Here is a 14,819-nt window from a genome sequence, read left to right as displayed (position 1 = left end):
TACCACAGAAGATCAAATGTATTATGCATGTGTGTGTGTTTGTGGAGGGGGGGGGGGATTTGGGAACGGAAGGGGAACGAGAGAGAGAACGAGAGAGAGAGCAATAATAAATGATAACACACACCCCCTCCCCTTTCCCCTCCCCAATGGTGTGTGTGTGTGCAGGCTTTGGCTCACTCGTCAGAAGCCCAGCAGCAGTGACACACGGGTGGGTAGTAAGTAGCAGTAGTATAAGCAGGACGGGACGGACGACGCTTTGATTCGCTACCCTACTCCACCCTTTCCTTTTCCTTTCTGGCTTTCTGGCTTTATGTTTTTTTTTTTTTGAAATTTCAGTGTTTTTTTTTGCTTCTTTCCCTCCCGATGCGTCCATTTCAGTGGTTTATTATTATTAGTTTTGACCTCGTTCGTTCCCCGACCCCTGCTGCCCGATGATGCGGGGAGAATGAAACCCCTCTAAATAATGGAGCTCGCTCGCTGCCCGTCGATCAGCGATCGCGAAGCAAGCAAACAAGCACTCTTGCGAAGGATTCCCTCTCTCGCTCTCTCTCGATCTCGCGCAGTGTTCGGGACTGCGCCCGCATCACCCGCCACACGCTCCTCCTCCTCCCCGACCAGCATCCATCCGGCTCTTTTCTATGCAATCCCTTCCTTCCCCGACCTTCTTCTTCTTATTCTGCGTGTGTGAGTGTGTGTGTGAGTGTGTGTGTGTGTGTTTTTTTTTTTTTTTTTTTTTTTTTTTGTCTTTCTTTTCCCTCCCTTCACACGCTGTCATCACTACCCCTTTCCCTCTCTCCCTGCTCACGCACACCGTCGTCGGCATCTTTATCAGCTGCAATCCCCAGGCCTCGCGCTTGTCTAGATCCGAACAACCACCACCATCCTTCGGCTGCGCATACAAAGAGTGGGTTTTACTTGGCCTCGTTCGTGTGTTCTACTTCTGGTGCGGTCGTGCGCATGAGTTGAACCGCGGCTGGGACTTCGGGCGATCCACCCATGACAGATTCTGGGGGCTTTCTCTTGCGCAGATGGCGCTATTCTGGTTTCCGTGGGGGAGGATTGCGACGTGAACGCTGGGTGGAAAGAGGTCCGGTAACCATGAAGATGATCGCTGGTGAAAGGTGAGGGGTGAGGGGAGGTGCCTAGGAAGAGGAAAAAATATTGGGGGAAAAGAAAAGGGGGAACCAGCAAATCGGGGTTGGGTTTCGGTTGGGTTGGTTTCGCGTTGGATCAGAGGAACGTTACAGTAGTGATGGTGGCGGGATGAGGATGAGGAGGAGGAGATCATGGGCTTGGTGACCAAGTTGGTGACGACGATTCGCAGGAGAGGTGTCTAAGTTATATCAAGGTATGATATGGTATGCTAGAATATCCTTAAATTTTCAATTCTGCCGAGCAATTGTTAAATAAAGAGAGACTGTGGGGAAAGTGGGGTTATAAAATATTTGTTTGGGGAGGGGGAGGGGGTGTGTGTGTGTTTATTTGTTGAGATGGGGTTGCGGGGTCTGATCTCCGCAAGTGAGTCCCTAGTTTTGCATACTGCATCGGTGGTTTTTGAGAGGGATCCTCGTGGGCGTTTGGTGAAGGTCTGAGTTGGAATTGACGACGCAGCTGGTGCAAAATCATTAGAAGCGAGTAGGAGCCGCCGCTCCAGTAGAATCGTTAGCAGCGGCAGGGAAGGAGAATTGAATGCCGAGTCACTGGCTGCAACGATGGCGGCGATGGGAGGACAGGGAGTAGGAGGCGGAGGAGGGCAGGTAGAGTCCACGGCGCTAGGTATGGCAGGGATGGGACAGGAGTATGGTGGCGGCGAGGGGCAATCTAGTGGGGGCGTGGGTGGTATGGGTAGCATGTCGATGCCCGGGGGCTCAGGAGAGCACCAACAACAGCAAACTCAACAGCAGGTGCCTGCTGCACCCGCTAAAAAGCCTCCACCCAAGCGAACCTCGACGAAAGACAGACACACCAAAGTAGATGGGCGTGGGCGTCGCATTCGCATGCCCGCGACATGCGCAGCGCGAATTTTTCAGCTCACTCGTGAGCTTGGTCACAAATCTGACGGTGAAACAATTGAGTGGTTGCTACAGAAAGCCGAGCAGGCCATTATTGCTGCGACGGGAACTGGAACTATTCCTGCCATTGCATCCTCGATTCAGGGGTCAATACGAAGCTCCGCGAGCATGGCAGTGGCAGCGGCTGGGAGAGCTGGAATGCATGGTAGTCTGGGCTTGTCTGGGCCGGGTGGTGGACCAACAGCGGAAGAGATGCAGAGTCGGATGCAGCAAGAACAGGCCCAGCGGGGCAGGAGTGAGTGGGGGGTGAGTGCAGACGAGCGTGTAATGGATGTTAGTCGGCGGATGAGCCTGGGGCATGGGGACCCAGGGATGAGCCACGACCTGATGGCCGGGTTCCAGCACCAGGACTTGGTTGGGGGACCGTCTGAGGTGGGAGAAGGAATGGAATCTTCAGATAGCAGGATGCGGAAGAGACCAAGGGGCGGACCCTTGCAGAGCCGGATGAAAGAGGATCCGGATCAGCCGGCTAGGCCTGTGCGAACAACTGCTCGACAATCCATGCAACAGCAGGTAGGGCAAGGTCAGCACCAAGGAGGAGGGTCATCGAGCATGATGCCAGCAGCAATGTGGGCCGTGGCCCCCGTAGGTGCAGGCGTGTCTAGTAGCGGAACTATGCCGGGGACGATATGGATGTTGCCTATGAGTGCATCGCAGGGAGGGGCGACGCAAGGAGTGATGCCGGGGCAGTCTGAGCAACAAATCTGGACGTTTCCTGCGGCCTCGGGACAGTACCGAATGACAGCAGCGGCGGGGACGTCGATTCAGTTGGGTCCGGGAGGCAGTGGCGGGAGTGGTCAAGGTAATGCACCCACTTCCAGCAGCAGTGGACAGTCGATGGTGCCATTGGCGGCGTCAGTGCTGCCTAGTGGGGTGGCACTGATGCCGCGGATCAATCTTCAGGGAGGTATGGGACTAGAGCTTCAGGGCAGTCATATGGGTCATCATATGCCGCTTGGGTCTATGTTGTTGCAGCAAGGGGGTCAGCAGATGCCGGGCACTGGGTTAGGCCTTGGTGGTGGTGGTGGTGAGGGGCACTTAGGGATGCTGGCCGCAATGAATGCTTATCGCAACTTGACCCCTGATCATCAGTCCATGGGTGGCTCAGGGCACCAACAGGGCGACAGCGGCGACGATCACACCAGCTCGCAATAGCTGATTCCTCCACAGGAGGATGATGATGATGGTGAGGATGACAATGATGATAACTTTCCTGACTCGTGTGTGGAGTAGCTGCGGAGTTTCTTTCTGAGGCTGCAAGTTTTGCTTCGGGCAAGCATTCTCCCCTGCGAGAAGTACAATTATGAGGACCACGTGGGCAGACAATCAGAGGCAGTCATCAGGAGTAACAATGACAACTTTCTCTTGTCTCTTAGATTGAGAATTGTACCAAATAGACCGTCGGTGCCACACGTGGTTGACGTATTGAACGAACAAGAAAAATGATGGCAGAGAGTAGATGTGGGGTATGCATGATGCTGCTGTACAATGGTGCTACATCTGGAAATAGAGCGACACTCGAAGTCCTGCGTATGGAAGTCCCGCCTTTGCTGTGCAATTAAAGGGAATGAAAAAACAATAAGGTGATGAGGTTGCAGTAGCAACTCGCACTGCTGGGTCGTCTGCCTCTGGTCTGCTCCAGAGTGACCAGGGTTCTGCATCCATTACCCCCACTCACACCCCAGGACCCCGTGTTTTTATTAACCATAATTCATCGGATCCAAAGGTTCCAAAAGATAGCCAAACCTTTATAGCTGAAACAGGTTGTTCTCTTAGTGTCAAGTAGGGGTCATTCTTTGTCTACGTCACGGCAGCCGTTGGTGCTGTCGGGACTTAATAATATTCTCTCCCCCCGGGGTCAGGGATTTGCGTACTTGTCCCATCCAGTATGAGCCTTTCTTCCTGCTTGGCCCACTGTGTATTGTGTAGAGTTTGTTTCTTATAAAACAGTGCGCACCCTTCAGGGACGTTCGCTTGGATTTTCAATTTCCTTTTTGCTTGCAGTCCCTTTTCTCTATTATTCTTATTCGTATTATTATCATGTCCGGGTTGTGTTCAGGTCCTCTTCCTCTGGATCTTGTCGATTTAATTCCAATGTCCGATGCACACTTGTAGACCGGGAGCTTGAACGTGTCCTGGCAGTTGTTGGGCGAATGTTGAAAGTGTCAGAATAAATTCCTGGTGTTCTGACGTTGCCTCTCAACATGCCTCTGTTATCACTCTAGTCGTCTAGGGTTTCATGTTCATGCTGGGTGGCTGGCGACACTAGTCCAAGTCTGAGTGCCCATCCCAGCTCTCTCCCGTGCTTGCTAAGCCGCTTCAAGTGTCTATTCCATAATTATCGCATTTTTTAGGAAACTTGTTTCAGTTTGGAAAGTCTGGCATGATATTGCTTCTTGACTTAACTTCGCTGTGTTACGTGACAGAAATGGGAGGAATACTCTCTCCTTAGTCATGGCTTTTGCACTGAACCTTGCAGTGTCTGCTTATGGTCACACAAGATTTGATGTAGCTTAAGGTTACAGTACTAACATGATATTTTTGCGCTTGTGCCTTGGTTGATTTGTGCCCGATTACTGATCACGCGGTTCGACTACAAGATGCTACTCTCACATTGTACTGTCATAACACTCACATGACCGGCTATTCTATATTCAGGGGGATCTTCAGAGATATTCATTTCATTTGCCTTCAGGAGACCTAACGAGGTGAAGAGTTATGCGATGGACGTTCCTGGTCCTGCTCTGGAATGCCACTGCTTCAACACTTACGGCACAGCACTTGCTTTTCGTGGGCGTGAAATTGAGCTCAACTCATCTACAAGCCCTGGCTCAGTATTTAGTGTCTGGGCTAGAGTCTACCATAAGAGAGCGTCATGGTATCTGGCTCAGTATTCTACCACGACTGCACACCGCAAAGTACAAACGCGGCCTGCTGGAAAATGCTCGGGGAGCACCGACCTCCGGTTACAGAATCCCCCAAGTACCTTCTCAAACCCACGATTCTATCGAACATAGAACACCAAATATTGTGATTTTAATTTTAATTTAAAAAATCTCCTAAGTTATACTCCTCAAAAAATTGTCATCGTAAGAACGTTAAGCTTTTAAGTTATAACTGGGATAGAACAGCAGGAGGCTCTTCCCAAAGTTACACCTGGATACTGCTACTGGACCATCAGACTGCAGATTCCAATGATGATCACACAGGGGGTGTTCTTCAAACCAGATGACCTGACTACATTCTTCCTAAACCCATTAAATTCCACACCGGAGCTAACCCCAGTTGAACGTTCAGTTACCATAGCCTCAGAATATGCCCTAACACAATGCTTATCCATTTTCTCCAGACATATCTACAGGGACGCCAGTCATAGCGCACTATGTGCAGGCTTCCCTTACGGTGCATCTTTGTCTCACCTTGATAAGGGAGTGTTAGCTTAACTTCAAATTGCTCCGTGAAGCTCATGTCTACACAGTGAATTCATCTGATTATCTTGTCAGTTCAACTGGGTGTCGATTTGGGGTACCCATGCAGGCTGCCCTGAATTCAACAGGCTGTAGCATGTAAGAGGCGCCCTGCAGTTCCGTGCACCAATGGGTGGATCTCTATTCTAAATTACCTCGCTTTTGTGCGGCGGACAAGGTTTTCCATTTGTGATGAATATTCCTCCGATCGAATCTCGAAGCAGCGACAAAGTCAAGAGATCGACAGAGTGGCTGTGCTATTATTGTCAGAAAGGAGTATCTGTAAGAACCTCAAGTATGTAGGATAATTCTAGAGATTTTTCGAATACGTTGTAAAGTAGTCTGATCAAGTCCAAGTCCAAGGCCACAGGCTCTGAGTGCCGAAGCCAGCCTGGGAGCTTTCTGATCTTCCAACCAAGAAGGAAAATTTCTCCCTCTTCTTGAACCCCATAATTCTTCTGCCATTGAACGTTAGGTGGAGGTTCCTACAATCAACCATCTACCGAAAGCTCAACCACAGTGTATTCCAAACTTAAACCGTGGGCGACCACTCTGAAACATGGAGAATAATTCAGCATGCACTTCAACTGCCTGTTGCTTCTGTTCACATGAGCAGCTTTGAAAAGTTGCCGTGGACTATTGGAGCAGTTGTTGAGCAGCCGACGTGATGACAAGCGTGACAAGGATGATTCCCTCATAAAAGCTGCTCGACTGCATCTCTGTACTGTGAGTTGCGCAAGCAAGCATAAACAAAGGAGACAAAAAAGAGAATTGTTTGAAAGCATCCCACGAAACATTGATTAACCCTGCGAACTCTCCTCTGAGTTTGAGATTCCTCATGACTAAACCCAGTGGCTCTTAAAACCCCATCCGGCGCGACTCTCCGCAGTTTTTGTGCCCGATGAATGAGGATCAGAAACATGGGTCGTCGTCGAATTATCGTGCCCGCCTCGACGTGCAAAGTAGGAATCCTCGACTTCGCAAACCCTAATCCCACATCGCACTTCCAAGACCATGTGGATGGCTTTCATCCTTTTAGATTGCTTTCAGGTCGAATTCAAATACGTGAAAGTGTGTTTGTAAGATTTATGCTTCTGGGGAATGAAAACCTTCTGGGGAATGAAAATATACACACATACATGACAAGCACTTATCATGTATGTATGTATGTATATATATATATATATATATATATATCAATGAAAATACAGCAATAAATAGTTTCAATATTTCAAATGATAAGTGCTTATTAAAAGAGTAACAAAAAATTATGGTACTAAACAATATTGGTATTCCGTGAGATTTTTTTAACATGCATACATAGATGTTATCAAACTGATCATTCCATTGAAAAAATGTTTTTTTATGAATATTTAAGTGCACCAAAATTTAGAACTTGTATATGTAGGCATTTTAGTTTGTAGTTTGTTGTCCTTGTTGATCCCTTTATTTGTATAAAAAATGTTTAATCTATTGAAAATTGTTAGTTTTGAGAGAAAAAAAAAAAAAAAACAAAAAACACATTGAGTCATATGAAAATTTCAAAACATTTTTAAACGCCAAATACTTACAAATTTTTAAAATAGTACAAATCAGGTAAGGAGAAAACTATTTTTATTTATGAGCATTCATTTCTTATACTGTTATTATAGTTTGATTTACTTATTCTAATTTGTAATGTTTTTAATCTGTTTTTCTCTGAGAATATGCATCAATTAGTCTCCCAAAAAACAAAATATTGTCCATACTTATGAAATTCATGACATAATTAAGATTGCTTATTTTATTTGCAATTAAGAGGCATTATTGATTGATATAAATGTGTGGTATTTTATTACAAATTTGTGCAATATTAAACATAGAATATTAGTAATGCCACCACAATTTGTCACTTATTCAACATATGTTTTTAGTTTTTTTTTGTTTATATTTTTAAAAATACAATAAAAATATATTAATTTTAATTTTAATAAATTTTTTTTTGAAAAACCAATAAGAATAAGTTGTGGTGGGAGTAGCAAAAACTATGGTGACGTGTAATAGATGACAAATTGTGGTGGCATAAGCAACACCCTGAGTATATAGATTATAAGTTTTTTATTTTATTACTTAGATTGTAGGTATATATATATATATATATATATATATAAATTGGGGGTTTTGGCCCATCCTTTTAGCATGCCTTTTTTATATTACATTTATACATACAAGCATACATATCTGTTAAATTATAAGTATCACTCCTGAATATGATAATGGTAGCATGTAAGTACTTAAAATGTTTAAAGATATATGTTACTCCCTCTTGATTTGCTACATGAGTTGTTAATATATTGGTTTGCTAGAAGTTGGAAACAACTTTTGCTTCAACCACAATTTAATGATTAAAATTGCTCTTCTGAGCACAGGTATATTGTTCAATTAACTTCCTCAATGTTTAAAAATATATCAAGAGTAATAACAAAAAGAATGGAAGGGGGGGGGTGGGAGTATGTGCATGCCCATGTCATTAGCATGATGTAATAACAATGAATGGAAGAGGGTTGTCAAGCAAAGACATGGTCACACCATAGCAATGATTTATTCTCATTATTATGGGCTAGAACTATTTGTCGAAATTATTAATGCATTGGATTATTGAAGTGTGAAGCCTGAAAAGAAGGGTGAAATATTAGATACAAGCTGTTGGCACATGAGCAGCAGCAACCAAAGTAGATTCAGCCTCCCAATTATGAAATTATGATTGTCAAAAAATAAATTTGCACATATATACATATATATATATATATATACTCATTAATATAATTAAAGGTACATGCATGATCTCACCCCACATACATGTACATATATTTGTGGTTATGAAAGGTTCCATTGTTGTTTATATATACATGAACATGTGTGCACACACATATATATACACATGCACACTATCACACACACACCCATTAGTGATTCATTCATTACACAATCTCTTGTTAGTGCACAAACATAAGTGGCAGATGAGAATCTCCAGGCTTCATGAAAAAGAACACTCATGACTGTCCACAAGTATACCCTTGATTATCTCACATGTCTCCAACAACAAAGGACAAAAAATGCTGTTACATTAAATGGGATATAACAGGAAATGGGGGCTCTAGTAAAATACACACACAACTATTCACTCATTCTGCCAGCCATTCATGTAATCCACCTCTATTTATCCACTGTGCCCAACTCTGCCACATCCACCATTTGACCTGGCATTCTTTCATGTGTAGAAATGAAAAGAAGAAAAAAATTAATTTTCTTTTCTTTAATACAAAAAGGGCCTCAGATTAGGGCTGATGTGGACAGGGCATGCATGATTGATTGTGTGTGCACTCACTCACTCACACACACACACACACACACAGTGAGTGAGTTGGTGCACGATAATTGTTTGTGGGCTGCGTGCATTTGGTGTTTGAAACTTGCTAAAGCTGTTTGAAGACACACTTTAGCATCAAGGCTTCTCTATAATTGAACTCTGTGCATGGCTAATCCAAGATAATAATCTCATCCCTTTTCTTATCCACCATCCACTTCCTGTCTATTGTTCTGTGTGTTTTTCTTTTTCTTTTCTTTTGTTTTGTAGATTTTATGCACTTTTATTGGTTGGCACACAGTTTAATTTGGCATCCTTTAGGCTCTCAGGATAGTAGCTGTCCAGACCTTCTTTGTATAGAGATCCATATGGCTCCCTGTATCTTTTTATTCTTTATTTTATTTTGTTTTATTCATAAATTTGTTTATTTTGTGCTTGGCTTGGCAGGAAACATACACTGAGCTGGGCAGGGAAGCATATTCCGAGTGAGGAAAAGTTCTTCTCTCTCTATGTGTCATAGAGAGAGAGAGAGAGAGAGAGAGAGGTAGTTCCATTCAATCAGTTTCCGCAGACTGTGGATCCCACTTGATTGATTGAATGAAACAAAGGAGGAGCCCCACCATGCCACCCCAATCATGCACATGCTTTAAGCCATGATGATCATTCTGCTAACAAACAAACTAAAAACAAAACAAAACAAAACAGAATCCACTGCCATACAACAAATGCCACACAGAATAGAGTTTCATTCGTTCATGCATTCATTCCCTCAGTCACTTATTAGTTGTTCATGCATTTGTTTGTTTGTTTGTTTGTTTGTTTGTTTGTTCATTGCATTATTTTTATGCTTCCGTCCATCAATTAGGGCACCCACATGGGATGATATATCAGTTTATGGGCAAGGGGCTGCATATGGATCTTTCCTTGAATAATAATGCATTATTATTGGGAAGCATTCCCCCTCCTCTCTCTCGACTGAATATGGATCTTTCCTTGTCTCTTTGTCTTCTAAGCAAGTAGGTGAAAGAAGAAGGGTAATCATATATATATATATATATATATATAGAGAGAGAGAGAGAGAGAGAGAGAGAGAAGAATGTGTTGAAAAGCTTAAAGTGTGAAACGAATAAATTCCATATTGATCTAACTTCCATCTAATGTATGGAATTTTTAGGTAATAAGAATGTGCATCATTGGATGGTATATTTGCATTATTGGAAGATTTTTGAGGTGCTTAGAATAGGCATGTTGACGACCATTGAAGCCACAAAAAGAAAAAAAAGAAAAAAAGAAAAAAAAAAGGAATAGAAAAAAGTTTAACTTGCGATTGTCAAAGTGCATGACTTTGTTTTAGCTGTACACAGAATACTGCTTTTTCTTTTTCTTTTTTTTTTTTTTTCTTTTTTTTTTTTGAAAACCATACATTTGGGTTTGAGAAGTGTTGTGAGTAATGGTTTTAGTTCTTTACTTTTTTAAAGGATTTTAAAAACCGAAAATTTATTATGTATAAGAAATTATTTTAAATAAAGTTGTACATTCTATTTGAAATTTGAATGTGTGTTATTAGATATGTGGGACTAAACACAATTTTTGTTAAAAAAATTAATTACTTTATTATATTTATATATCTACACACTTATTCTCCAAAGCTATTTATTCTCCTAATCTGCATGATTGTTGTAAAATATTAAATTAGTATATATGTATGTGTATATATATATATATATATATATATACATATTGACTGACAGACATTTACATTTGCATTATGGCAATAAAACAAAATGCAATCGAAATTAACGATGAAAGAATGCAACCAATACAGTCCAACTTTCCATCAGAAATGTATACATATTTTGTTTGTCGGTAAAACCTTACTGACTAGCCTCACCGACAATTAATCAACAACTCGACCATCCTGAGGGTCACTGGACTCAAGCACCCATTTTACAGTGGTGCCATGCAGAAAAATTGATACACAGCACGATTCAGTGAGTAAGTAGACAACAACCCAATTCAACAGTTCAAATCTACTCAATCCAACTAAACTGCCTTTTTATGGCACTCAGGAAGCAAGGAATAACAGCAACAACTGCAACAATTTCTGTTGACACCGCTTCTAATCTGCAAAACTCTTAAACTCACTGTCTGTCCAGTTGAAACTGTTCTATCAACTTCCATCACGAATGCATTGAATAAATGATACTGTGCAACTCACAGAAACCTGACACCTCTCAACTGTTTATACGAACAATTTGATTGATTTAAAAGTATTTCTTTATCCGTATTTTTGTATTTTTGTTTTTCTTCTCTCTCTAATTGTAATTTCTAGCGATGACCTTCAGACAGGTTTCTAGCATTTGGTCTAATGTGAGAACAACCTGTCAGTCAACAAATGAAACCTTAACTTGCAATCCGACTTGTTCCGGACCTTTAGAATGTGCTTTACATTCCACAGTGAATCGACCTATTGTCATCATGCAGAATATAAGCTCCGATGTTGGGGAGAATTGAACTATGCACAACGTGTATGCCGTAACCTCTGATGCAATCCATGTGTTGAAGCTTCTGGAAGTTGATGACCAAAATACAGCTCAGAGACGTTCCGGAAGCAACGATCTAGTGCCTTGACTCTACTCAAACAGATGCATGGTTTCAGGATGTGGAAATAGCTGGTCACGCTGAAGATGAAGGCCAGGACCACGTCGATAAATGTCCATGTGTGCTCAATTTTAGCTACATCCCGTTTTAACAAGAATTGCGAATGATCGTCACACATCATATTTGACAAGAGCCAGTGCAAGGTTCAAATGTTGTATGCACAGAGAATGTAACGTACAGAAGACAATTTAAGTTCGTAGTTCTTGTGGTTTGCGACTTCACACAGTACGTAATCAAGTCGTCGTCTCCCAGCTACTCCAATCCCAATATCCAACCATGAGAGGCTCACCTTTAGGTAATTGGTGAACTAAGAATTTCTTAAGCACCAACCTGTGAACCTGCAAGGAATCTCAAACTCTTGATTCAACCCTAAAATAAACTAACCTATTTTGAAACTTCCAGTCATCTAACATGTGATTCGATGATGTGTATTACAAGCAGCGGTCGTTGTTCCACAATATTGCACATAAAGCACGCAGTCCTAACTAATGTATTCTGCTCTACGACAAAGTTCCACGCATAATGACCAACTAAGGGATACCACAAAGCTTACGTGTGAGAAACCTCATCATTTTTCCAGCAGGATCTAGATGACATCGACGTATAGACAAGCTGCTCGCGGAGCTTAATCGACACTGAAGAAGATTTTTCTTCCGAGGAGGTCTCATCCTTCTTCATAATTGGCTCCTCTTCTATGCTCCAGCACGTTTCTTCAAGAAACTCAATGTTGCACGTATTCTATGTTGAAAAAAATTCTTCTACAGAAGATACCAGGAGACAAAAGCAAGTCTGCGGAACTTCCACACCAGATGATTGGCAAACTTGCCGACATTTTCCTTGATGCCAGGCACACAAGGGAGAACTTTAGAGAGCTTCGTGAAAAAACTGGGGAAAAGAACCCCAAATTTTCCTTAATGTCGATTTTCATGGAAAGGATATGTATTCACGTGACTTATCCCTGGCAGCACAAGATAAACAATCGAGTAAGCCGAAGTATGTATGTGAGGTAGTAAATACTCCAACCCGTGCTATTTAAATTCAGGAAGGAAATGTAACATTTGGTCACCCGTTTCTGCAAAATTATAAACTGAATTATTTTTGAGCTTCTGTCTTTCACTCTGAACTTTCACATAATATAGATTAAATATGAAATCCAGAGCCCCTAAATGCGTTGACTACCAGCGAGCAATCATGTGATGTAACGTGAGAGAACAGACGCGTTGTAGACCAATTTCAATCCAATTAGCTCCTTCGGAGCCACAGGGAAGACAAGAATTGGGTAAGCTTTCAAATGAGATGCAATACGGCCCACTATACCACATTCACGCTCTCTTTCTGAAACGGACATGCGTAACATTGAGATTGTTAGAAATAAGCGAACTGTCCTCTTCGCTTGCTTTGTCATTAGTAGAACGATGACAACTCACATGTCACAGAGTTAGTCCAGGATACGAAGACAGTCATATTAGGATGAATAGCTAACCGCGCTGCTTAGACAATTAATAGCCACTACCTATTTGGTTTCGTGAGCAGTGTATATAAGCTTAATGCTTGGAGCTTATTGATCACCTTGAGTAGTAAAGCCCAATGCATTTAACATGGATAAAACGTCCTACTCTAAAAAACGCCAACATAAATGTGAAAGCACAAACCCTTATTCAGGATGCTCATCTCAGCACTTCCCTAAAATCTTCATAAACAATCAGCAACTTGTGAACGTCCTCCTCGTAATTCTGGACTGAAAGCCACACATAACGCACGAGTTACTGTGTCATTAAAGTCTCGCTTCAGCAAATAACTAAGCTTTGACGATTCTCTTAAACTCTACAGCCCAGTTTTGAATATCCTATGAAGCATGTGAGTTTTCACTATAATCTCACACTGCACACAATTGTATCTAAGCTCATGCAGACAAGGGTCATGTGACTCAGATCGTCAACGCTGCACAATGACCTTTGTTGGACACTAATGTGTCACCAGTTGAAAACAGACTACAGGATCAGAGGAACAATGGGCTTGCGGATGGAGATTGTGGACTTCACGAATAAACTTGCTCTCCATCAAGTCAACAGCGCAGCTCCAACTTTGACGATTGTCAAGAATCAATTCCTGCTCCATCTCGAGTTCATGATGAAATACTGAGTATTGCGTCAACTTCTTAATTATGAAATCTGCTGGTGAGAGTTGTGGGTAGTGTGAAGCCATTGGACTTATTAGAAAAGAGAAGAATTTTTTTGATTCCTTTGCAACCTTCATGGTTAGGACACTCGGCTCTCCTCACAGCGACCCGAGTTTCAATCCAGAGCAACAGCGCAACTGTTCCCTGCCACAAGCAACCTTAAAAAGAGCACATACTGATCTAGTGATTCAAATTATTTTAACTACATGACAGCTTCTAAATCACAGATCATGCAGACCAGTTGTTTAAAGTTCAAATATGGTCACAAATTCTACGAAAAAACTGAAAATTGAAACTTACTCCAACAGTGCAGTCAAATTCTGTCGAGTCAGAGCTAAGGCAATCCTCTTAGTTCTCTATCGAACCCCTGCCCAAACGGAAAAAACCTAAATGGGAATAAATTATCATCAGTTGTACCAAAAAATCCCACCGCAATCCAAACCGTGCGGATCTTAGTCATCTGAGTCCAGTAGGAAGCACGACCGAGGAATCTTCTGTTCATTGGCAAATAAAACTTTTTCTAATCTTTTTACCCAGACTTTGCACGCAAATCTTACACATAAACCCCTGCTTGACCTTTCCTGAATACAAAAAGAACGTCATCTCCAGAAATCCTCTCTTGGACTATGAGCGAATCAGGTGAGGAAAGTAGCAGAGAATCTTCGAGCACACATCAGAGTGCATACGGTGGCACTCTCTTCATGCGTGCTTCATGAACTAATTCCCAGAAAATTACTGAAGGGGCGTTATTCATGACTTCGCATTGGAAGTTTAAAATGCTTCCAAGGTATATACCTGGTGCTTTGGCGCAAATATCATAATGGTAGTTTGCTGGACAATGACTTGAAAGACTTACCTACCTCCTATAGATATTGAAATCATACACCTTCGTCTCGGTACCACAAAGAAAACGAATAGCCCTGAAGGGCTCGCCTGTCTGAGAATTCTGCATCTAGACTCATTCCTCATATCTTATAGCCATCTGAAGTGGCCGTTATAGTATGTGTCCAACGGTGATTTTGATTGTATCAAAAATATACACTATGTCGAAATCGTCGTTCACTGCAAACCAAGCCCTGGATTTTAAAAACAAG

General features: G+C 42.3%; 1 protein-coding gene and 1 long non-coding RNA gene across 5 annotated transcripts; one reads left to right on the top strand and one right to left on the bottom strand.

Annotated features, from left to right (window-relative positions):
• Positions 1–482: 482 nt before the first annotated feature.
• Positions 483–4,062, top strand: LOC112280415 (transcription factor TCP22). 4 transcript variants are annotated; one of them, XM_024515883.3, is made up of 3 exons: positions 483–1,348; positions 1,587–2,874; positions 3,181–4,062. In XM_024515883.3, exons 2-3 carry the CDS (start codon positions 1,713–1,715, stop codon positions 3,225–3,227), a joined length of 1,209 nt encoding a protein of 402 aa, XP_024371651.2. In that variant the 5' UTR covers positions 483–1,348; positions 1,587–1,712; the 3' UTR covers positions 3,228–4,062. The 4 variants fall into 4 exon arrangements, with proteins under 4 accessions (XP_024371651.2, XP_090105178.1, XP_024371647.2 ...); XM_090249052.1 differs by having other exon boundaries at positions 1,587–2,979; XM_024515879.3 differs by having other exon boundaries at positions 484–1,348; positions 1,587–4,062.
• A 7,886-nt stretch (positions 4,063–11,948) lies between these two features.
• On the bottom strand, positions 11,949–14,029 carry LOC112280649 (uncharacterized). Its single transcript, XR_012217061.2, has 2 exons — positions 13,199–14,029; positions 11,949–12,504 (listed from the first exon to the last, which is right to left on the bottom strand). It is a non-coding gene; the product is annotated as an uncharacterized LOC112280649 (long non-coding RNA).
• Between the last annotated feature and the right edge of the window lie 790 nt (positions 14,030–14,819).

This window comes from Physcomitrium patens, chromosome 3, assembly GCF_059467195.1.
Source record: "Physcomitrium patens ecotype Gransden chromosome 3, ASM5946719v1, whole genome shotgun sequence".
Classification (NCBI taxonomy): Eukaryota; Viridiplantae; Streptophyta; class Bryopsida; order Funariales; family Funariaceae; genus Physcomitrium; species Physcomitrium patens.
This window is presented reverse-complemented; position numbering and strand designations above follow the sequence as displayed.

What these genes read in the sequence shown, in the direction of transcription:
- LOC112280415 (XM_024515879.3), top strand. Translation starts at nt 1,713, where the DNA reads ATGGCGGCGATGGGAGGACAGGGAGTAGGAGGCGGAGGAGGGCAGGTA.